This window comes from Struthio camelus, chromosome 37 (assembly GCF_040807025.1).
Source record: "Struthio camelus isolate bStrCam1 chromosome 37, bStrCam1.hap1, whole genome shotgun sequence".
Taxonomy (NCBI): domain Eukaryota; kingdom Metazoa; phylum Chordata; class Aves; order Struthioniformes; family Struthionidae; genus Struthio; species Struthio camelus.
Genome location: NC_090978.1, coordinates 616,924 through 639,127, shown reverse-complemented (window position 1 = coordinate 639,127; position 22,204 = coordinate 616,924). Strand labels below are relative to the sequence as shown.

The window sequence follows — 22,204 nt, the reverse complement described above, 5'->3', positions numbered from 1 at the left end:
GCCTGGATGAGGGTTTCAAGCCCCCCCATCGCTTGCTCCCCAGGTAGCATTGGGACGGGGGGGGGGGGGAAAAGGGGGTTTCAAGCCCTTCTCGCAGCTTGGACAGTTTCGAGGCCCCCCCCGGGAAGGTGGGGCGGTTTCAAAGGGGCTTTTCCCAGGCTCCCCCATAACGCAGTGTGAGTGTCCAGGCGTTTCAAGCCTCCCCCCTCCCCCCCACCCCGTGAACGGCAGCGGGGCAGTTTCTAGTCCCCCCCCCCTTCCCCACCTCGCGACAGTTAAACCGCCCCCGGCCAAGGGGCGTGGCCCGGCGGGCGCGCGGGGAGGCAGGGGAAGGCCCCGCCCCCGCCGTGACGTACGGGCGGCGGCGCCCGCGTCGCGCGGCGGTGACGTCAGGGCGGCGGCAGCAATGGCGGCGGCGGCGGTGGCGGCGGCGCGCGCGCCGGCCGCGCCGTTCCTGGAGGCGCTGAGCGCGCTGCCGCCGTCGCGCCGCGCCCTGCCGGGCCTGGTGCGGGGGCTGCGGGACAGCGCGGGCACGCAGGTGCGGGCGACCCCTCCCCGCCGCTACCGGGAAGCCTCTCTCCCCCCCCCCCACTTCCGGTGGCCCCTCTACGGCTCGCCCTTTCCCCCCCCCCCAACTCGGGGGCTTCCCGCCCTCCCGTTAGGCCCCTCCCGGTAACCCGCCCTCCCCCCCTCCCCCGGGTGACGCCTGTTTGACGCTGAGCTGACCCCACCCCGTGACCTACTGACCCGTCTGTGGCCCCTTCCCCCCCCCCCAACCCGGTAACGGCCCCCGTGGCCCCGCCCTGTGACCCCCCCACCCCACCCTCTGACCCCTTCCCCCGGTAACAGCCACCCTGGCCCCGCCCTGTGACCCCTTTTCCCAGCAATGGCCACCCTGACCCCGTCCTGTGACCCCTGGCCCCTGTCTGTGACCCCCCCGTAATGGCCACCCTGACCCCGTCCTGTGACCCCTGACCCCTGTCTGTGACCCCTTCCCCCCGGTAATGGCTACCCTGACCCTGCCCTGTGACCCCTGACCCCTGTCTGTGACCCGTTTCCCTGGCAACGGTCACCCTGACCCCGTCCTGTGACCCCTGACCCCTGTCTGTGACCTGTTTCCTTGGCAACAGTCACCCTGACCCCGTCCTGTGACCCCTGACCCCTGTCTGTGACCCGTTTCCCTGGCAACGGCCACCCTGACCCCTGTCTGTGACCCCTGACCCCTGTCTGTGACCCGTTTCCCTGGCAGCGGTCACCCTGACCCCTGTCTGTGACCCCTGACCCCTGTCTGTGACCCGTTTCCCTGGCAACGGTCACCCTGACCCCGTCCTGTGACCCCTGACCCCTGTCTGTGACCCGTTTCCCTGGCAACGGCCACCCTGACCCCCCACCCTGTGACCTCTGACCCCTTCCCCCGGTAACGGCCACCCCGCCGCGCGACCCCTGACCTCGCCACGCGACCCCTGACCCCGCCACGCCCCCGCAGAGCGCCCAGGCCATCGGTGGCCTCGTCGGCGTCACCAGCGCCCGCCTCAGCTCCATGAAGACCCGGTGAGTGACATCCGCTTCGGCCAATCAGCGCGCGCCGTTCACCCACGCGCCTCTTCCTTATTGGCTGTGCTGCCTGGGTGGGGGGGAGGTGTGGGGCTGGTGGGAGGTGCTCAGCCAATGAGATGAGAGCATTGGAAGTGGGTGCTAGTGCAGTAACCAATGAGAACGTGGCTTAGTCTCATGGCTTTATTGTCATTGGTTGCTTTTCTCTGTGCAAGTAGGATAAAGAACCAATCAGAATTAGTCCCTGGGGAGGCTGGGCGAGCTGGGTGGGCAGCCAATCAGAAGTGGGCGTTTGTGCCATGTGCCACACCTGTGCCATTCCCCATTGGCTGTTTTTCCATAAGGAGGCGGGACTAAGTGAACCGACAGCCAATGGGGCCTGGGGGGGGTTTCTCTGTGCCCCACCCATGTTGTGCAGGCTCTCATTGGCCTCCTTGGGAGGGGTAGGTGGGACTAGGCAGCAGGGTACCCAATCAGAGGGGGAGACCCCCCCCCGTGCCACACCCATGTTGCACAGCCTCTCATTGGCCTCCTTGCAAGGGGTGGGTGGGACTAGATGGTGGGGCAGCCAATCAGGAGCCAGCACTCCCAATACACACCTTGGGGTGGGGGGGGAGGGGAGAGGAGCATCCAGGATGGGGTAAGCTGCTTCTCCATTGGCCGGGACGGGACGGGGTGGGCGGGCCCTGGCGGCCGGCAGCCAATGGGGGCGTGGCGCAGGTTCGAGGGGCTGTGCCTGCTGTCGCTGCTGGTGAGCGAGAGCCCCACGGAGCCCTTCCAGCAGCACTGCCTGGGCTGGCTGCGGAGCCTCCAGCACCTCCTCCAGGTGCGTCGGGCCGGGATGGGGGCTGGGGGGGCTCAAGGAGGGGCCGAGATGGGGCTGGGGGGCTCAAAGAGGGGTCAGGATGGGGCTGGGGGGGCTCGAGGAGGGGCCGGGATGGGGTTGGGGGGCTCGAGGAGGGGCCAGGACGGGGCTGGGGGGCTCGAGGAGGGGCCGGGACGGGGCTGGGGGGCTCAAGGAGGGGCCGGGACGGGGCTGGGGGGCTCAAGGAGGGGCCGGGATGGGGTTGGGGGGCTCGAGGAGGGGCCGAGATGGGGCTGGGGGGCTCAAAGAGGGGTCAGGATGGGGCTGGGGGGGCTCGAGGAGGGGCCAGGACGGGGCTGGGGGGCTCGAGGAGGGGCCGGGACGGGGCTGGGGGGCTCAAGGAGGGGCCAGGATGGGTCTGGAGGGGTCGGAATGGGTCTGGGAGGCTCGAGGAGGGGCCGGGACAGGGCTGGGGGGCTCGAGGAGGGGCCGGGACGGGGTTGGGGGGCTCGGAGAGGGGCCGAGATGGGGCTGGGGGGCTCGGAGAGGGGTTGGGATGGGTCTGGGGGGCTCGAGGAGGGGCCGGGACGGGGTTGGGGGGCTCGGAGAGGGGCCGGGATGGGTCTGGGGGGCTCGAGGAGGGGCCAGGATGGGTCTGGAGGGGTCGGAATGGGTCTGGGAGGCTCGAGGAGGGGCCGGGACAGGACCAGGGGGCTTGGAGAGGGATCAGGATGGGTCTGGAGGGGCCGGGACGGGTCTGGGGACACTGGGAAGGGGTCGGGGGGACTCGAGCATGGGCTGGCACTGGGCTAGATGGGGCTGGTGGCTCTTGGAGAGGACAAAGGGACCGAGGGGACGCTACGAGGTTGGTGACAGGGAAACTGGGCACTTGGGGACAGGGCAAAGGGGGACAAAGACGGCGCTGGGGACCGAGGAGCAACTGGAGGGGTGAGAACCGGGGACGGGGACGACGTGAAGCCGGAAACATTGGGAAAAACCGGGGATGGGGACGACGAAGGGGTCAAGGACAGGGGTTGGGGGGGGAACGACACGCCAGGTGGCGCGGGGACAGCGCTGACGCCTCTCTCGCCCTCCGCCCAGTCCCAGGATCCGGCCCCCACCATGGCACTGGGGGTGGCGGTGCTCCGCGACCTGCTGCTCTTCTCCTCCCAGCTGCCCGAGCTGGCCCGCGACATCGGCACCAACCACATCCCCGGGCTGCTCACCTCCCTGCTGGCCCTCAAACCCGAGGTGACAAGGCGAGGGGGGGGCTTGGGGGGGCGCACGGGGGTCTACCAGGCACTCAGAGGGTCTTTGGGGGGGGGCACAAGGGAGGTTGGCGGGGGGGAATCTGGGGAGACCCGGAAGGATTTGAGGTGCACAGAGATGCCTTTGGGGGGGGGGAGTCACATGGGGAGACCAAAGGAGGGCCCCTGGGGGGGGCTGCACAGGATTTGGGGGGGGGGCCACAAGAGAGTCTGAGGGGGTCTAGGGGCAGCCAGCAAGGTTTAGAGGGGGTTGAGAGGGTCGCACGGGTTTGGGGGGCACCTGGGGAGCTGGGGTGGGGGGTGCCCAGAGGGGCTTGAGGAGTGACACGGGGGCTCTGGAGGCGGGGTTGCACAGAGGGTTTGGGGAGGGGGGAACAAGGGGCTTTGCCTCCTCCTCACCCTACCTGCCCCCAGTGCGAGGTCTCCACGCTGGAGGGCATCAAGTCCTGCATGACCTTCTACCCCCGGGCCTGCGGCTCTATGCGGGTAAGCGTCGCTGGGGCTTTTTGGGGTTGGGGGGGGGGTCTCTCTACCCCATTCCCCCCCCGAGGGGAGTTTAGGGGTGTCCGTGCCTTGCTCCCCCACCCCCGGAGGGGATTTTGGGGTGGTGGGGGGGAGATCATCCCTTGCTTCTCGCGCAGGGTAAACTGGCCGCCTACTTCCTCTCCCGCATCGACTCCGAGTCCCCGCAGCTGCAGCAGGTAGATGGGGGAGCTCCGAGGGGGTGGAGGGGGCCCCCAAGTGTATTTTTTTTGGGGGGGGGCTGGTATTTTGCATGGCAGAGCTCTGTGGTTGCAAATGAGGCTGGGCGGTGGGAATCGGAAGCAAATTGCAGGGGGGGGGGGTTAGGATAAGTTTTGAGGGGGTCCCAGAGGGCATTAGGATAAGTCTTGGGGTGGTGCAGGAGGTTTACGGGAGATTTTGGGTGGGGGGTTCAAAATAAGTCTTGGGGGGCATGGGGGGGTTTATGGGAGGTGTGGGGGGGCTCGAGGGGATTAAGGGCCCCCATGGGGGGGGCTTATGGGGGTCAGGGAGCCTTGGGCAGGGGGGGATCTGTGATGGGGTGGTGGGAACCCTAGGGGAGTTCAAGGCGGGGGACGGTTGCAGCTCTGGGGGCTGCTGCGTCCTTGGGGTGCACGCGAGGTGAAAGGGGGGGCTCTGACACTGTCCCCCCACCCCACCCCGTGCCCCCCTCCCCGGGGTAGCTGGCTTGCGAGTGCTACGCGCTGCTGCCGTCCCTGGGCCGGGGTTTTTCGCAGGGGCTGCGGCACACCGAGTGCTGGAACCAGGAGGTGCAGGGGCTGCTGGCGACCCTGCACGGGCTGCTGGGCGCGCTCTTCGAGGGCAGCGAGACGGGTGGGCTCCGGCGGCGGGGGGGCCCGGGGGTCGACAGACCCTGAGGGGTGGTTTAGAGGGTCCTAAGAGGGGTGGCCGGACCCCGAGGGATGGTTTGGAGGGTCCTAGAGGGGGTGGTTGGATCCCGAGGGGTGGTTTTGGGGAGCACGGCTGGGGTGGGGGGGTTTGGGGGGGTGCTGAGGGGATAGGGGGACTCAGAGGAGTGTTTTGGCAGGGGAGGGGCTCTGGGGACGGGTGGGCTGTTTTGGGAGCCCTGGGGGGACTGGCTTGACCCTGAGGGGTGTTTTGGGGGGGGGGTTCTGGGATTGATGGACTCCGAAGGGAGATTTAGGGGATGCAGGGGGGTGCATAGACCGCCGTGGGGTGATTTGGGGGGGTGCTGGGGGGGGCACCGGGGGCTGGAGAGGCCCTGAGGGGTGCTTTTGGAGGGTATTTGGGGGGTGGTTGAGCACTGAGGGGTGTTTTGGGGAGAGGGGGGCCTCTGGGGTCAGGTAGGCCGTTTGGAGGGGGGCTGGATGGACCCCAAGGGCTGTTTGGAGAGGGAGGGGACACTGGGGGCTGGATGGACCCCGAGAAGTGCCTCGGGGAGGGGGCAAACCATAGCTAAGCCACTAACGCCGTCCCCCCCTCCTCCCCACTACAGACCCTCTGCCCTACGAGGGGCCGGGGGTGGAACTGCTGCTCCCGGACCCCCAGGACGGAGACACCGGCTTCGTCCTCACCCTGCACAACCGCTTTTCAGGGCTGGCCCGAGTGCTCCAGCTCCTGCTCAGGTACGGCCCCCTCCCTGGACACCCCTGGGACCCCCAACCCACCTTCTCCGTCCCCCGGCTGCGTCCCCTGGACTCTCATGCTCCCCCCCCCCCTTACAGCAAGGAGTTTGTGGCCCCTGTCACCGTCCCCGTGCAGGACATCTTGGACCTCGTCTGCCGGGCGCTGAACATCACCAGCAAAAACATCGTGAGTGGCGGCGGGGGACGGTCCCCAAAGTGTCCCCCCACCCCTGGTGGTGGCTTTCGTGCTGGGTGTGGGGTGCGGGGCGCTTGGGGCTCCCCTAAACCCCTCCTCAGCCCTGCCCCATCTCCCCCAGAACTGGTTTGGGGACGGTCCCCTGAAGATGCTGCTGCTGCCGTCCGTCCACCTGGACATGCTGGACGTGCTGTCGGCCCTCATCCTGGCGTGAGTCTGCTGCAGGGTGTGCTGGGAGGGAACTGGGGATACTGGGGTGTGCTGGGAGGGAACTGGGGTCGCCGGGGCTGTGCTGGGACATTGTGGGAGGGAACTGGGGTCACCTGGGGTGTGCTGGGAGGGAACTGGGGCTGCTGGGGCTATGCTGGGGCATGCTGGGAGGGAACTGGGGTTGCTGGGACTGTGCTGGGGCATGCTGGGAGGGAACTGGGGTTGCTGGGACTGTGCTGGGGCATGCTGGGAGGGAACTGGGGACATGCTGGGGCATGCTGGGAGGGAACTGGGGTTGCCAGGGTTGTGCTGGGACTGTGCTGGGAGGGAACTGGGAACACCGGGGCTGTGCTGGAGTGTGCTGGGAGGGAGCTGGGGTCGCTGGGGCTGTGCTGGGAGGGAACTGGGGACGCTGGGGGCATGTTGGGAGGGAACTGGGGACACTGGGGCTGTGCTGGAGTGTGCTGGGAGGGAACTGGGGGTGCCAGGGCTGCGCTGGGAGGGAACTGGGGGGCGCTAGGAGGCAATTGGTGCTTGCAAACAGGAACTGGGGCAGACGGGGAGGGAATGGGAATACGTCAAGAAGGACTGGGAGTACTGGGAGGGAATGGGACATGCTAGGAGGAAACCGGAGTCTTTTAGGGTGACCGGAGGCAGCGGGGCAGCGCTGGGGGCAGAACTGGGGGGAAAATGGGAGCTCTGGGCAGGGGTGGGGGCAAATGGGGACAGCAGGAGCGTGCTGGGAGGCAGCTGAGGCGCTCCAGGGGGCAACTGGAGCGGTACTGGGTGCCCGGAGCCCCTGGGGCGATGCGGGGAGACCCGCGGGTGCCCTGACGGCCCGGCCCCGCAGATGTGGGGCTCGCCTGGTGCGCTGGGGCAGCGTCCTGGGCCGCCTCTTCCCCCAGGTGCTGAGCGCCTGGAGCGGAGCCCGCGAGGCCGCGTTGCCGGGCCAGGAGAAACCCTTCAGGTAGGACCGGGGCGGGGGGCGCCGTGGGAGGATTTGGGGGGCGACTTTGTCCCTTTGATTGCAGAGATGCGGGATTTGGAGAGGCTGGGAGGTTTTGGGGGTCCCCTGTGTGCCTCGCAGAGCATCTGTGGGGACGCCGGGAGGTTTTGGGGGTCCCCATGCACCTCGCAGGGCATCTATGGGGATGCCAGGAGGTTTTGGGGGTCCCCTATGCTCCTCGCAGGGCATCTGCGGGGATGCCGGGAGGTTTTGGGGGTCCCCTGTGTGCCTCACAGAGCATCTGCGGGGATGCCGGGAGGTTTTGGGGATCCCCGTGCGCGTGGCAGGGCGTCTGTGGGGACACCGGGAGGTTTTGGGAGTCCCCATGCTCCTCACAGGGCGTCTGCGGGGACGCCAGGAGGTTTTGGGGTCCCCCGTGTGCTTCGCAGAGCCTCTACGGGGACGCCGGGAGGTTTTGGGGTCCCCGTACGCCTTGTAGGGCGTCTGCGGGGATGCCGGGGCGTTTGGGGTCCCCGTGCGTGTGGCAGGGTGTCTGTGGGGACGCCGGAAGGTTTTGGGGTCCCCATGCGCCTCGTAGAGCATCTGCGGGGACGCTGGGAGGTTTTGGGGACCCCGTGTCTGTCCCAGATCAGCCGGGGGGGGCCCTGGGGACACCTCTGACACTCCGTCTCCCCCCCCCCAGCGCGGTGCGCACCCGTCTCTACCAGGTGCTGGAGCTGTGGGTGGAGGTGACGGGTGCCTCCTCGGGGGTCCTGCAGGGTCCCGGCCACCCCAGCGAGGTGCTCCTGGCCCATCTGCTCAGCGACATCACCCCTCCGGCCGAGGGCATCAAGGTGAGCCCCTCTCTGGGGACACCCCGGTCCCCTTCTTGCCCCCCCTCCGCCTGGCCACCCCCCCCCCCAACCAGCACCCTCTTCTTCCTCTCTTTTCCTTCCCCTGTAGTTAAAGCAGGACCCGAAACCCAGCGCCCCGAAAAGACCCAAACTGGGCGACGGGACGGACGCGCCTGCCCTGCACCGCAAGCTGGAGCCCGCCGCCAACAGCGACGTGTGCCGGGCCGCCCTGCGAGGTAGGGGGGGTCCCGATATTGGGGGGGGGAGACACCCTGAGGGGGGGCGACCCCATCTTTGGGGCTGATCTGAAGGTCCACGTGGGGGGCTATACCCCTCCTGGGGCTGCTCTGGGGCGCAGGGGGACCTCGACTGCCGCGTCGTTGCCCCCCTGCGACTGTCACCGTCGTGGGGGGGGGGATGTGGGGGGACACGGGGTCCCCCCGATGGCCCCGTTGGTGACCCCATTCCCCCCCCTCCTCCCGCCAGCGCTACGTCGAGCCATCCTGACCGGGGGGCCGCTGATCAAGGAGGAGACGCACCGGGTAAGAGGGGCAACGGGGTGAGGGGCTCCGTGGGGCAGATGTGGGGCTGGGGTGATGTCCTTGGGGTGGGGTGGGGGGGGTTTAAAGGCAGATCGGGGACGTGGGGGGCAGGTGCTGGGGGAAAAGGGGGTTCTCGGGGGGGCTGAGAGGTGGGCAAGGGGAATCTGGGGCAGATATTCGGGGATTTGGGGCTAGGTGATGGGGGTCTCTGGGGGGCTGGGGTAGAAGATGGGGGGCTGGGGCAGACATGGGGGGGCAGGAAATGGGGGTCTCTGGGGCCAGAGGGAGATGTGGGGGGCTTAGGGGGGCAGGAAATGGGGGTCTATGGGGCTGGGGCAGATGTGGGGGGCTTGGGCAGGAAATGGGGGTCTGAGGGGCTGGGGCAGATGTGGGGGGGGGCAAGAAATGGTCTGTGGGGCCAGGGGCAGATGTTGAGGGGGCAGGTAATGGGGGTCTCTATGGGGTTGGGACAGATAATGGGTCTCCAGGGGGGTTTGGGGGGGGTCCCCATCATCCCCCCCCCCAACACCTCTACCCGCCCCGTCGGCAGCGGCTGCAGGAGCTGGTGGTGCCGCTGCTGCTGCGGCTGCCGCAGGCCGAGGGTCCCCCCGGGGGGGGGGCTGCCGCCGGCCCCCCCGGCACCCCCTACGCCAGCCCCCCGTGCCGGGCCGCCCTCTACCAGCTCCTGCTGGCCCTGGTGCTGGCGCCAGCCCCCGCCGGCCCCCCGCCCCTGCACTGCGCCCTGCGAGCTTTCGGCCAAGGCCAGCGCGACCCGGCCCTCCAGGTGAGTGGGGGGGTCTTTCCCCCCCCCATCCCTTTCATTCCCCCCCCCCCAGGACCCCCGGGGATTGCTGAAATCCCTTCAGCCCTCTGATCCCCCTGAAGACCCCCCCCTGCAATCCCCTAGGGACTCCCGTGTTTTCTTCTGGGTCCTCCCATTCCCTCCTGGGTTCCCCTCCCCCCCAATTTCACAGCCAGGACCCCCAGGGACCCCCAAAATTCACTGAGTTCTCTGTCCCACAGCTGGGACCCCCAGGGACCCCCCCCAATCCCACAACTGGGACCCCCAGGAACTCCCCCCCCCATCCCATAGCTGGGGCTCCCAAGGACCCCCAAAATCCCCTGAGGCCCCCAGCCCCACAGCTGGGGTCCCCAGGGAACTCCCAGTCCTACAGCTGGGGTCCCCAGAGACCCCCAAAATCCCCTGAGCCCCCCAATCCCGCAGCTGGGACCCCCAGGGAACCCCCCCTAATCCCACAGCCGGGGCCCCCAAAGACCCCCAAAATCCCCTGATCCCCCCAATCCTGCAGCTGGGACCCCCAGGAACTCTGCCCATCCCACAGCTGGGGCCCCCAGGGACCCCCCCCCGTCCCACAGCTGAGACCGCCCCCATCCCCTAGGGACACCCCTTTCTCACAGCTGGGACCCCCAGGAGGGCCCCCAAGACCCCCAATCCTCTGGGACGCCCCCCGCCCAGGTAAGATATAGGCCCAGGAACGCCCTCCCCTTTGTGGCTGGGGTTCCCCCCACCCCATCTGGCACCGGGTTGGGGGTCCCCCCCCCATGACACCCCAACCCCCCCCTCCACAGGTCTCCTCCATCTGCACTGAAGCCCTGGTGGTGGCGAACGCCTTGGCCCGGCCTTGGGTGCCCCCCCTGCACCCCACAGCAGCTCCGGGGGCTCCCCCGGAGCCACCCGCTCCCCCTTTCCGCCCCCCGCCGCCCCCCACCTTCCCGGGGGTGGCCCGAGCCACCGCCAACCCGCTGGGTCCCCCCCGGCTGCCGCCGCTGGCCGAGGAACCGGCCGGGGACGCCCCGCCGGGGCAGCCCCCCGCCGCGTCGGGGGCCGAGGAGGAGGGGGGGCCGCCGGGGGGGGGTCGCCCCCGGCGCCCCGTCTTCGTGCACTACGACAAGGAGGAGCCGTCGGACGTGGAGATCTCGCTGGAGAGCGACTCGGACGACAGCGTGGTCATCGTCCCCAAGCGGGGTGCCCCGGCTTCCCCCCCCGCCGGCCCCAAGCTGGGGGGGCCACCGCCACTGCCGCCACCGCCACCGCCGCCGCCGCTGCCCCCCCCCGCCGTCTCCCCCCCGCTGATGGCACCCCCCGAACCCGCCGAGGAGCCGGGACCCCCTTTGCCGCCTCTGCCGCCGCCGTTGCCGTCTCCCGTCGCCCCCCCGGCCGCCCCCCCGGAGCCGCCGGGCATCCCCGGCGAACCTGACCCGGCTGTGATCAACATCAACAGCAGCGAGGAAGAGGAGGAGGAGGAAGAGGAAGAAGAGGAAGAGGAGGAAGAGGAGTTCGGGGAGGAAGAGTTCTTCGAGGAGGAGGAAGAGGAGGAGGAGGAGGAGGAGGAGTTTGACGAGGAGGAAGAGCTGGGCGAGGAGGAGTACGACGAGGATGAGGAAGAGTACGAGGAGGACGAAGGCCTCTCCGAGGAGGAGGAGGAAGAGGAGGAGGAAGGCCGGGGCAAAGGCGGGCAGCCCCTGGCGGTGCCCCAAGACCCCCCGCCGCCCCCGGAGGACACGGGCGCCCTCGTCATGGAGGTGGACGAAGGCCACCCGCCCCCCCAGGCCGACGAGGACGAGGAAGACGAGGACGAGGACGAGGAGGACGAGGGGACGAAGGCCCCCCGGGAAGGGGGCGAGGAGGAAGGGGAGCCCCCCCCGGGCGGCCCCGAGCCCCCTCCACCTCTCCTGGAGGTCCCCGAGGTGGCTCCCCCAGCCCTGGATGCAGCCCACCCCCCTCCCCACCCTGAAATCCTGGGGGGGGGCGGCAGCCCCCCTCCGGTGCCCCCCCTCCTGGAGGAGGAGCCCCCACCCCCCGCAGACAAGGGCGAGGTGAGGGGGCCGGGGGAGGCTTTGGGGGCGAGATTGGGGCAGACTGGGGGGAGATGGGGTAGTTTGGGAGATTGGGGGGAGGCAGGGTAATTTGGGGGGGATATTGGAGGGAAGGGGGGGCGGTTTGGGACGAGAAAGGGGCCGTTTGGGGCAAACATGCGGTACTCGGGAGGGGGTGGGGGCAGCTTGGGGCGAAGATGGGGCAGTTTGGGGGTGGGAGTGGGGCAGTTTGGGGGGGCTGTTGGAGGACGATGGGGCAAGAGAAGGGGGGGGTCCAGAGGGTTTGGGGCTGAGAACGGGGCAGTTTTGGGTACCGAGGGGCAAAATTAGCCGCTTTCTGAGTGTGGGAGTGAAAATAAGGCAGTTTGGGGGCTTTTAGGGTACAAACAGGGGGGTAGCGGGGGAAGATGGGGCCGTTTGGGGAGAGCTGGGGCAGTTTGGGGTGTGCTGGGGTAAGAAAGGTGCAACTTTTGGGGGGAAATAGGCAATTTGGGGTCCCCCCTGACCCTCTATTCCCTCCCCACCCCCCCCCCAGGAGCTGGACGAGACAGCGACGATGCTGGCGGACTTCATCGACTGCCCCCCGGACGACGACAGGACCACTGAGATGGCCCCGTGACCCCCGAAACAGCCCCCTGCCCCCCCCCAAACCACCCTGTACCTCCCCAAAATGTCCCCTTTGGCCCCCCCCACCAAACCTCAGAGCCCCCAACACGGTGAGATGTGGAATAAACCCCCCCATCCCGCCCCGGCTCCGTCTGTGTCTGTGGGGGGGTGGGGGGGTGTGTGGGCTTCCCCCCCCCCCCCCAAAAAATATGGGCCAAACCTCCCGGACGCCTGAGTCCAGCAAGGAGGGAGGGGAGCAGCGCTGGAACTACAACTCCCAGCGTGCCCCGGGGGCGGAGTTCCGGGCGCGCTGCGAGTGACGCACGCAGCGCTTGGAGGCGGGGGTGGGACTACGGCTCCCAGCATGCCGCGCGGCCTGGCGCGCTGCGAGTGACGCACGCAGCGCTTGGAGGCGGGGGTGGGACTACGGCTCCCAGCATGCCGCGCGGCCTGGCGCGCTGCGAGTGACGCAATCGGCCGGCGCCGGAGGGAGCCCGGTGCCGGTGTTCGCCATGAAGCCGCCGCTGCGGACCCGCTTGGCCCCGGCGCGCTACGCGACGGGCCCCGGCGGGGCGGCGGCGGCGGCGGCGGCGGAGCCTCCGCGGGCCGCTTGGTCGGCGCGGGAGAAGCGGGCGCTGCTCGGGGCCCTGCGGGCTCAGGCGGCGCTCGGCACCACCGAGCTGGAGCCGCGGCGGTTGCGGGAGCGGCTGCCCCGGCGGAGCGAGGAGGAGGTTGGGGATGGGGGGGGAGGGGGAACGGGGGTGCTCGGACGCCTGGGTCCCTGGTGGGGAGGAACGGGGGCGCCCGGACGCCTGGATCCTTGGGCGGAGGGGGGGGTGCCCGGACGCCTGGGTCCCTGGGAGACAGCGGGGGGGGGGGGGAGGATCCCGGACGCCTGGGTCCCTGGGGAGCGGGAAACGGGGGTGCCCGGACGCCTGGGTCCCCAGAGAGACAGCGGGGGAGGGGAAGGGGGCTCCCGGACGCCTGGGTCCCCGGGGAGGGGGGGGGGAACAGGGGCTCCCGGACGCCTGGGTCCCCGGGGAAGGAGGGGGAACAGGGGCTCCCGGACGCCTGGGTCCCTGGGGAGGGGGGGAACGAGGGTGCCCAGACACCTGGGTCCCTGGAGGGGGGGAACGGGGGTGCCCGGACGCCTGGGTCCCTGGGAAGGGGGGGAAACGGGGGTGCCCGGACGCCTGGGGATGGGGGGAGTGGGGGTGCCCGGATGCCTGGGTCCCCGGAGGGACAGCGGGGGAGGGAAATAGGGGTGCCCGGATGCCTGGGTCCCTGGGGGACGGAACAGGGGTCCTGGACGCCTGGGTCCCTGGGAAAGGGAAACGGGGGTGCCCGGATGCCAGGGTCCCCGGGGTGGGGGGAACGGGGGTGCCCGGATGCCTGGGTCCCTGGGGGGACCCGGACACCTGGGTCCTGGGGAGAGGGGAGCAGGGGTGCCCAGATGCCTGGGTCCCCGGGGGGGGCAGGGGGACCCAGGCATCCAGGACCCACCATCGTCCCCTCCGCAGATCGCCGCCTTCGTGTCACACCTGAAGGGCCGGGTGGCACGCGAGGCCGTGCAGACCCAGTACCGCCAGTGGCTGGAGGAGCAGCGCCGGCGGCGAGCCGAAATCCCGGCCCCCATCGAGGTGCGTCCGGGGGGGTTCCCCTTGTCCCCACCGGTGTCCCCGCCACCCGGCGTCACCTCTCTCCGCCTCCGCAGGTATGGACGGACCTCGCCGAGAAGCTCTCGGAGCAGCTGGAGGAGGCGACGTCAGCGGCGTTTTCACAGGTAACGGCGGCTCGAGGACAACGTTTGGCCGGGGTGGTGGCGGGGGGGACACGGGGACGGCCACCGTCGCGGCCACCGAGGTGGGTTACGACACGCCAAAAGTTCCCGGCCACCTCCCGCCGTCCTGGCAGGTGCTCACCGTCGCGGCAGCCGAGCCGCTGAGCCTGCTACGCTCCGTCCCGCCGCGGCCAAACCCGGAGGCCGGCGCCGAACGTTTCACCGTCGACTTCGAGAAGGTCTACGGATACCTGTCGCTGTTGGCCCGGGGTGGCAAAACCCCCGAGTTGTCCCCCGGTGGTGAGTCGTGGCGGTCAGGCGGAGCGGACAGGGGATACAGGCGCTTCCCATGCCGCCGGGGTAGGGGATGTTGGCGATGGAAAGGAGGGTGGAGCGGACGGGGGCTACAGGCACTTCCTGTGCTGCTGGGGTAGGGGGTCTCGACGACGGGAGGGAGCAGAGCAGACAGAGGCTACAGGCGCTTCGCTCGCCGTTGGGGTAGCGGGTGTCGGCGACGGGAGGGGACTACAGGCTCTTCTCGTGCCGTCGGGATAGGGGGTCTCAACAACAGAAGGGAGCAGAGCGGAGGGGGGCTACAGGCGCTTCTGGTGCTGTCGGGGTAGGGTGTCTCAATGACAGAAGGGAGCAGAGCGGACGGGCTACAGGCGCTTTGCGCGCCGTCGGGGTAGGGGGTGTCGACGACGAAAGGGAGCAGAGTGGACAGAGGCTACAGGCACTTTCCGTGCTGCTGGGGTAGGGGGTGTCGGTGACAGAAGGGGGCATCGGTGACAGAAGGGGGCTACAGGCGCTTCGCACGCTGTCAGGGTAGGGGGTCTCAGTGGCGGAAGGGGGCTACAGGCGCTTCGCACGCCACTGGGGTAGGAGGTCTCAGTGACGGAAGGGAGCAGAGCAGCCGGGGGCTACAGTCGCTTCGCGCACTGCCGGGGTAAGGGGTCTCGGCGACGGAAGGGGGGACGCGGCGTCTCCTCCGTTTCCGTCACCGTCGCCGTTGCCCGCAGAGTCAGCCGTGCTGCTGGCCCTCTTGACCTCCTTGCCGGCCGAGGTGGCCGGTTTGGACGGCGGCGCTTTACGGCGTCACCTACGCGACGCTTACAGCGAGCTGACGTCCCCCCGCTCTCCCGCCGGCCTTTCCCGAAACGATTGGCGAGGACTCGGCGTTTGTCCCCTCAACCTTTTCCTCGTCCCGTTACGTTTGCTGAGCCGGCCGCCAGCGACGGATCGAACCGGCTCGTCGGCTTGAACAGACCGCCGTGCCTGACGGTCCTCCCGCGTTTGCCGGCCGCTTGCCGGGTTTTTCCTTTATCCCGAAAACCTTCCCTGCCGCCAGCGGGAAGCGCTCGCGGTCGGATTAAAAACTTGGGCGCCTGAGTTTGTTTATTCCGAGTTTGTTTATTCCGGCGGCGGCGACGATCCGTGCCGGTGCCGAAGTCCGCGGCGGAGCGGCGACGCCGAGGCCACCATGGCGGCGGAGCGGCGGCGGCAGCGGGTGGTCGTGGTGGGAGCCGGGGCGGCGGGCTTGTGCGCGGCTCGGCATCTGTTGGCCCGGCCGGTGGCTTTCGAAGCGCCCGTGGTCTTGGAGGCCGGCGATCGTTTGGGGGGTACCTGGGTGTACGCGGAGGGGTCGCCGGCTCCCGGCGCTCCCCCCCGCGCCGCCCTCTATCGGCATTTGCGGTGAGTTCGGGGGGGGTGGGGGGGGGGGTCTCGGGGCGGTATGGGGCTGGGGTGGCCTCGTGGAGTCCTCTGGGACTGCTATGGGGCTGGGGTTGCTCCATGGACCCTTCTCACTCCGCTATGGGGCTGGGGTTGCCCCACGGAGCTCTCTTGGACCGCTATAGGGCTGGGGTTGCCCCATGGAGACCTCTCAGACCGCTATGGGGCTGGGGTTGCCCCACGGACCTTTCTTGGACCGTTATGGGGCTGGGGTTGCCCCACGGAGCCTTCTTGGACCATTATAGGACTGGGGTGGCCCCACGGAGCCCTCTCGGACTGCTATGGGACTGGGGTTGCCCCATGGAGCCCTCTCGGACAGCTATGGGACTGGGGTTGCCCCATGGAGCCCTCTTGGACTGCTGTGGGGCTGGGATTGCCCCATGGAGCCCTCTTGGACCGCTATGGGGCTGGGGTTGCTTCATGGATCCTTCTCACTCCACTATGGGGCTGGGGTTACCCCTATTGATCCTTCTTACTCTGCTATGGGGCTGGGGTTGCTTCATAGATCCTTCTCACTCCGCTTAGGGTTGGGTTTGCCCCACGGAGCCTTCTTGGACCTCTATGGGGCCAGGGTTGCTCCATGGAGCCCTCTCGCTCTGCAATGGGGCTGGGATTGCCCCATGGATCCTTCTCACTCCGCTGTGTGGCTGGAGTTGCTCCATGGACCCCTCTCCACTATGGGGCTGGAACGGCCCCGTGGAGCTCTAGCTCTTTCTGCTATGGGGCTAGGGTTACCCCATGGACCTCTCTCACTCTGCTATGGGGCTGGGGTTGCTTCGTGGACCCCTCTTGGCCTGTTATGGGGCTGGGGTTGCTCCATGGAGACCTTTCACACTCCACTATGGGGCTGGGGTTGCCCCATGGACCCTTCTCGGCTCACTGTGGGGCTGGGATTGCTCCATGGAGCTCTCACTCGGCTGTGGGGCTGGGGTTGCCCCACAGACCCCTCTCCACCTGGTATGGGGCTGGAGCTGCCCCACAGACCTCTCACTCCACTATGGGGCTGGGGTTGCCCCACGGACCCCTCTCTCACCCCACAGGGCTGGAGCCACCCCTCTAACCCCACAGCAGGGCTGGGGCCACTTTGGGGACTGTCCTCACCCTGCCGTGGGTCCGGGGCCACCCTGGGGAGCCCTCTTGCCTCACCAGGGGACTGGAGCCACCCCAAGGACCCATGTCACCTTGCCGTGGGGCTGGACCCACCCTAACAACCCACCTCACCTTGCTGTGGGTCTAGGACCACCCCAAGGACCATTCTCACCTTTCTATGGGTCTGAGGCCGCCCCAAGGCCCCACCTTACCTGGTTGTGGGTCTAGGACAGCCCCAAGGACCCTTCTCACCTTGCTGTGGGTTTAGGACCTACCCAACGGCCCCCTGACCTCACTGTGGGTCTGGGGCCACCTCAAGGACCCATGTTGCCTTTCTGTGGGTCTAGGGCCAGCCCAAGGCCCCACCTCACCTTTCTGTAGGTCTAGGACCACCCCAAGGCCCCACCTCACTTTTCTATGGGTCTGGGGCCACCCCAAGGAATAATCTCACCTCATCATGGGTCTGGAACCACCCCAAGGACCCGTGTTGCCTTTCTATGGGTCTGGGGCCACCCCAAGGCCCCACCTCACCTTTCTATGGGTCTGGGGCCACCCCAAGGACACATGTCACCTTTCTGTGGGTCTGGGATCACCTCAAGGAGCCATATCGCCTTTCTGTAGGTCTAGGACCTACCCCGACAGCCCCACCTCACCTTGCTGTGGGTCTGGGGCCACCCCAAGGACCCATCCTACCTTTCTATGCATCTAGGACCAGCCTCAGGCCTCACCTCACCTCACCGTGGATCTAGGACCACCCCAACGCCCCACTTCACGTCCCCATGGATCTGGGGCCACCCTAAGGACCCACCTCACCTTGCTGTGGGGTTTGAACCACCCCAAGGTCCCACCCCACCTTTCTATGGGTCTGGAACCACCCCAAGGACCTGTGTTGCCTTTCTGTGGGTCTAGGACCTACTCCAAAGCCCCACCTCACCTTTCTGTAGGTCTAGGACCACCCCAAGGACCCATCTCATCTTTCTATGGGGCTGGGATCACCCCAAGGACCTGTGTTGCCTTTCTGTGGGTCTAGGACCTACCCCAAGACCCCACCTCACCTCACTGTGGGTCTGGGACCAGCCCAAGGCCCCACCTCACCTCACTGTGGGTCTGGGACCACCCTAAGGACCTACCTCACCTCACCGTGGGGCTGAGGCCGTGTCTCACCCCACTACCTCCCCAGGACCAACCTGCCCAAGGAGGTGATGGCCTTCCCCGACTTCCCCTTCGATGCGGACCTGCCCTCCTTCCTGCCCCACAGTGATGTGTTGGCTTACCTGGAGCGCTACGCCGCTGCCTCCGGTGTCCTCCCACACATCCGCGTGAGCTGCCCCCTGCCCCATGGCGCGGCCCCCTGCCCCACGGCACCATCCCCATCCGCTCCCTGCAGGCCTGCAGCTCGGCTCAGCCCCACAGCGCAGCCCCCTGCCCCACGGTGTGGCCCCCATCTGCTCCCCAAGGGCCCTCGGTGTAGCCCTGCCCCACAGCACAGCCCCCTGCCCCACGGTGCGGCTTCCGTCTGCTCCCTGAGGGCCCACGGCTTGGCCCCCTGCCCCATGGCGTGGCCCCTGTCTGCTCCCCGAGGGCCCGCAGCTCGGCCCCCTGCCCCACAGCTCAACCCCTATCCCCATGGTTCACCCCCCAGCCACTTCCTGAGGGCCCACAGCTCAGTCCTGCCCCACGGCATGGCCCCCTGCCCCACGGCACGGCTTCCATCCATTCCCCAAGGGCCCGTGGCTTGTCTCTGCCCCACAGCTCAGCCCCTTGCCCCACGGCATGGCCCCTGTCCACTCCTTGCAGGCCCACGGCTTGTCCCAGCCCCACGACGCGGCCCCCAGCCCCACTGCGCAGCTCTCTGCCCCATGGCACAGCCCCCATCTGCTCCCCAAAGGCCCTCGGCTCGGCCCCCTGCCCCACAGCATGGCCCTTATCTGCTCTCCATGGGCCCACAGCTTGTCCCAGCCCCATGGCTCACCCCCCTGCCCCATGGCGCAGCCCCCTGCCCCACGGCATGGCCCCCATCCACTCCCTGAGGGCCCACTGCTCAGCCCTGCCCCATAGCGCGACCCGCTGCCCCATGGCCCTGCTCTGCCTCCTGCATCCCTGACCCCCGCCACGTCCCCCTGGGTCTTCGTCCCTGCCCCACAGCCCTGGCTGCCCCCCATGTCCCCGTCCCCGACCCTGACCCCCTCCTTGTGTCCCCACCCCTGGCTGTCCCCCATGTCCCTAACCCTGACCTCCCTTCATGTCCCTGTCCCCAGCTGCCCCCATGTCCCCATCCCTGACCCTGACCCCCGCCATGTCACTGTCCCCATCCCTGACTCTGCCCCCGTGTCCCCGTCCCCAACCCTGACCCCCACCGTGTCCCCGTCCCCAGCTGCCCCTGTGTCCCCATTCCCGACCCTGACCCCTCTCGTGTCACCGTCCCCGTCCCCAGCCCCTGACCCCCATGTCCCCATCCCTGACCTCCTCCCATGTCCTCGTCCCTGGCTGCCCGCTACGTCCCCATCCCCGACCCTGACCCCTCTTGTGTCACTGTCCGCAACCCTGACCCCTGTGTCCCCGTCCCCAATCCTGACCTCCGCCGTGTGCCCGTCCCTGGCTGCCCCCTCATGTCCCTGTCCCCAACCCTGACCCCCACCGTGTCACCGTCCCCGGCTGCCCCCTCATGTCCCTGTTCCCAACCCTGACTCCCCTGTGTCACCGTCCCCGTCCCCAACCCTGACCCCCGCCATGTCCCCATCCCCAGCTGCCCCCCACGTCCCCATCCCCAACCCTGACCTCCGTGTCCCTGTCCTTGACCTTGACCCCCACCATATCCCCGTCCCCAACCCTGACTCCCCCCCCACCGCCGCGTCCCCAGTTCCTGCAGCTCGTGGAGGACGTGAGCCCGGCGCCGGAGGGCGGCTGGGCCGTCACCTCCCGCGGGTTGGGGACCGGTGGCCGCCGGCAGACCGAGCACTTCGACGCCGTCATGGTCTGCACCGGGTAGGAGCCGCCGTGGGGACGGGGATGGAGACGGTGGCCTCGGCCGGGACCCCCTCCCATGTCCCTCGTTCTCTCTGCAGCCACTATGCCACCCCCATACTGCCCGACATCCCCGGGCTGGACACGTTCACAGGTGACAGCGCCTCCGGTCACTTCAGTCCCCCTTGACCCCTCCTCCCTGCTGGCCCTACTGACCCCATCGTGTCCCCATGCCCGTCCCCAATGCCGCTGTGTCCCTGCAACCCCCCCACTCTGTCCCTGCGTCCCCCTGACCCTGTCCCCCGTTAATCCTGTCCCCGATCCCCATGTCCCCAATGACCCTGTCCGCATTGTGCCCCCCTGACCCTGTCCTCGTGTGCCCCCCCCGGTCCCCATGTCCCCATTGACACCAACCCCATCCCTGCTGCATCTCACTGACCCTTTTCCTAATGTCCCCATGTCCCCTCGGGCCCTGGCCCCAACCATGTCCCTGTGTCCCCCTGACTCTGTCCCCATGTGCCCGATGACCCTATCCCCATCCCCACGTCCCCAATGACCCCGTCCCTGTTGCATCCCCTGTCCCCATGTCCCCAACAACCCTGTTCCTAGTGTGTCCCCCATCCCCATGTCCCCAAGGACCCCAATGACCCCATGCCTGCTGCATCCCAAGTCCCCATGTCCCTGTCCCTGCTGCGTCCCCCCATCCCCATGTCCCCATCCCTGCTGCATCCCCCGTCCCCATGTCCCCAATGACCCCGTCCCTGCTGCATGCCCCCGTCCCCACATCCTCAATCACTCTGTCCCTGCTGCATCCCCCCGGCCCCATGTCCCCATCCCTGCTGCATCCCCCCGTCCCCAGTGTCCCCATCCCTGCTGCACGCCCACGTCCCCAGTGTCCCCATTCCTGCTGCACGCCTATCTCCCCAAAGTCCCCATCCCTGCTGCACGCCCATGTCCCCAGTGTCCCCGTCCCTGCTGCATCCCCCCGTCCGCAGTGTCCCCGTCCTGCTGCATGCCCATGTCCCCAGTGTCCCCGTCCCTGCTGCATCCCCCCATCCCCAAAGTCCCCGTCCCTGCTGCATGCCCATGTCCCCAGTGTCCCCGTCCCTCCTGCATCCCCCTGTCCCCAGTGTCCCCACCCCTGCTGCACACCCACGTCCCCAGTGTCCCCGTCTCTGCTGCATCCCCACGTCCCCAAAGTCCCCATCCCTGCTGCCTGCACACGTCCCCAGTGTCCCCGTCTCTGCTGCATCCCCCCGTCCCCAAAGTCCCTGTCCCCAAAGTCCCCATCCCTGCTGCACGTCCATGTCCCCAGTGTCCCCGTCCCCGCTGATGCCATCCCCCCCCACCCCCCTTCCAGGCCAGGTGCTGCACAGCCACGAGTACCGGCACCCGGAGCCCTTCGCCGGCCTCTCCGTGGTGCTGCTGGGCGCCGGCCCCTCCGGCGTGGACCTGGCGCAGGAACTGGCGCCGTTGGCTCGCAGCGTCACCCTGAGCCACCGGCCGCCGCCGGTGCCGGGTTTACCGGCCGGAGTGATCCAAGCGGCGCCGGTACGGGCCGTACGGGGTGCCGAGGTGCTCTTCGCCGACGGCACGGCCAGCCGGGCCGACGCGTTGCTGCTGTGCACGGGTTACGCTTACTCCTTCCCCTTCCTGCCGGCCGAAGCTTTGGGCTTGCGGGTGACCGAGCGGTCGGTGACGCCGCTCTACCGGCACATGCTGCCGCCGTGTCACCCGACGTTGGCCCTGGTGGGTCTTTGCAGCCGTATCTGCCCCTTCGCCTTCTTCCATTGCCAGGTGCTCTTCTTCCTGGCGGTGCTGGCGGGCGCTTGCAACCTGCCGCCGGGCGAAACGCTGCGGCGGGAAGCTCAGGAGGAGCTGGAGCGATACGGCGAAGCCGGAGGCGACCCGCGGCACCTGCACCGCCTGGGGTCGGCGCAATGGGCTTACTGCGCCGAGCTGGCGCGGCTCGGGGGTTTCGCCCCGCTGCCGCCGGTGCTGCGCGGCCTCTACGAGGCGACGCGGCGGAGCTGGGAGCTGGGCGCCGACGTTTATCGCCGCCGTAACTATCGGGTGCTGGATGAGGAGCGCTGGGAGGTGGTGGGAGAGGAGGGGGACAGGGAGGAATAAAGTCCCGAGAAGGCAGCCGGCGTCGGAGCGTGATGGAGGTGCCGGGATGAGGGTCCCTTCTTGCTCCGTCCCTTGCTGTCCCCTCCAGCCGCGTGGCCTCCTGTCCCCCGTCCTCATCCCGCTTCTGTCCCCCGTGCTCGTCCCCTGCTGGTCCCCCATCGCAGTTCGCGTCTCTCTCGCGTCCCCAGACCCCGTTTGCCCCTCGTCATCCCCCTGCTGTCCTCCATCTCTGTCCCCAATCCCGGTCCCCTCCTCTCTCCCATCCCGGTCCTCGTCTGCCCGCCATCCCTGTCCCCCATCTGTCCCCCATCCCAGTCCCCCATCTTCATCCCCGTCTGTCCCCCATCCATGTCTCCTGCTGACCCCTATCGTGGTCCCCTCCTGTCCCCCATCCCGGTCCCCTCCTGTCCCCCATCCCTGTCCCTTCCTGCCCCCCATCCCAGGCCCTGTCTGTCCCCCATCCCGGTCCCCATCTGTCCCCCATTGTGGTCCCTATCTGTCCCCCATCCCTGTCCCCTGCTTTCCCCCATTGAGGTCCCCTCCTGTCCCCCATCCCGGTCCC

General features: G+C 68.7%; 3 protein-coding genes across 3 annotated transcripts; all 3 read left to right on the top strand.

The window, feature by feature from the left end:
- The first annotated feature begins 421 nt into the window (after positions 1-421).
- PELP1 (proline, glutamate and leucine rich protein 1) lies at positions 422-12,088 on the top strand. The gene is made up of 17 exons (XM_068924032.1): positions 422-538; positions 1,487-1,551; positions 2,275-2,380; positions 3,461-3,610; positions 4,042-4,113; positions 4,269-4,328; positions 4,833-4,983; positions 5,627-5,756; positions 5,856-5,943; positions 6,074-6,162; positions 7,013-7,129; positions 7,812-7,962; positions 8,072-8,198; positions 8,449-8,504; positions 9,055-9,288; positions 10,095-11,342; positions 11,878-12,088. Exons 2-17 carry the CDS (start codon positions 1,541-1,543, stop codon positions 11,959-11,961), a joined length of 2,874 nt encoding a protein of 957 aa, XP_068780133.1. The 5' UTR covers positions 422-538; positions 1,487-1,540; the 3' UTR covers positions 11,962-12,088.
- Positions 12,089-12,363: 275 nt separating this feature from the next.
- Positions 12,364-15,117, top strand: SNAPC2 (small nuclear RNA activating complex polypeptide 2). Its single transcript, XM_068924027.1, has 5 exons — positions 12,364-12,679; positions 13,469-13,588; positions 13,663-13,731; positions 13,863-14,028; positions 14,748-15,117. Exons 1-5 carry the CDS (start codon positions 12,461-12,463, stop codon positions 14,987-14,989), a joined length of 816 nt encoding a protein of 271 aa, XP_068780128.1. The 5' UTR covers positions 12,364-12,460; the 3' UTR covers positions 14,990-15,117.
- On the top strand, positions 15,072-21,783 carry LOC138063898 (uncharacterized). The gene is made up of 5 exons (XM_068924024.1): positions 15,072-15,420; positions 17,729-17,867; positions 19,409-19,533; positions 19,614-19,666; positions 20,873-21,783. The coding sequence occupies exons 1-5, from the start codon at positions 15,209-15,211 to the stop codon at positions 21,640-21,642; spliced, it is 1,299 nt and encodes a 432-aa protein (XP_068780125.1). The 5' UTR covers positions 15,072-15,208; the 3' UTR covers positions 21,643-21,783.
- Positions 21,784-22,204: the final 421 nt, after the last annotated feature.

What these genes read in the sequence shown, in the direction of transcription:
- PELP1 (XM_068924032.1), top strand. An exon ending in ACATCACCAGCAAAAACATC is followed by an intron (nt 5,944 to 6,073) that starts GTGAGTGGCGGC and finishes CATCTCCCCCAG; the next exon opens with AACTGGTTTGGGGACGGTCC. An exon ending in CCCCCGCAGACAAGGGCGAG is followed by an intron (nt 11,343 to 11,877) that starts GTGAGGGGGCCG and finishes CCCCCCCCCCAG; the next exon opens with GAGCTGGACGAGACAGCGAC.
- SNAPC2 (XM_068924027.1), top strand. Translation starts at nt 12,461, where the DNA reads ATGAAGCCGCCGCTGCGGACCCGCTTGGCCCCGGCGCGCTACGCGACG. An exon ending in CGTCAGCGGCGTTTTCACAG is followed by an intron (nt 13,732 to 13,862) that starts GTAACGGCGGCT and finishes CCGTCCTGGCAG; the next exon opens with GTGCTCACCGTCGCGGCAGC. An exon ending in CCCCGAGTTGTCCCCCGGTG is followed by an intron (nt 14,029 to 14,747) that starts GTGAGTCGTGGC and finishes CGTTGCCCGCAG; the next exon opens with AGTCAGCCGTGCTGCTGGCC.
- LOC138063898 (XM_068924024.1), top strand. Translation starts at nt 15,209, where the DNA reads ATGGCGGCGGAGCGGCGGCGGCAGCGGGTGGTCGTGGTGGGAGCCGGG. An exon ending in GTGTCCTCCCACACATCCGC is followed by an intron (nt 17,868 to 19,408) that starts GTGAGCTGCCCC and finishes CCGCGTCCCCAG; the next exon opens with TTCCTGCAGCTCGTGGAGGA. An exon ending in CGGGCTGGACACGTTCACAG is followed by an intron (nt 19,667 to 20,872) that starts GTGACAGCGCCT and finishes CCCCCCTTCCAG; the next exon opens with GCCAGGTGCTGCACAGCCAC.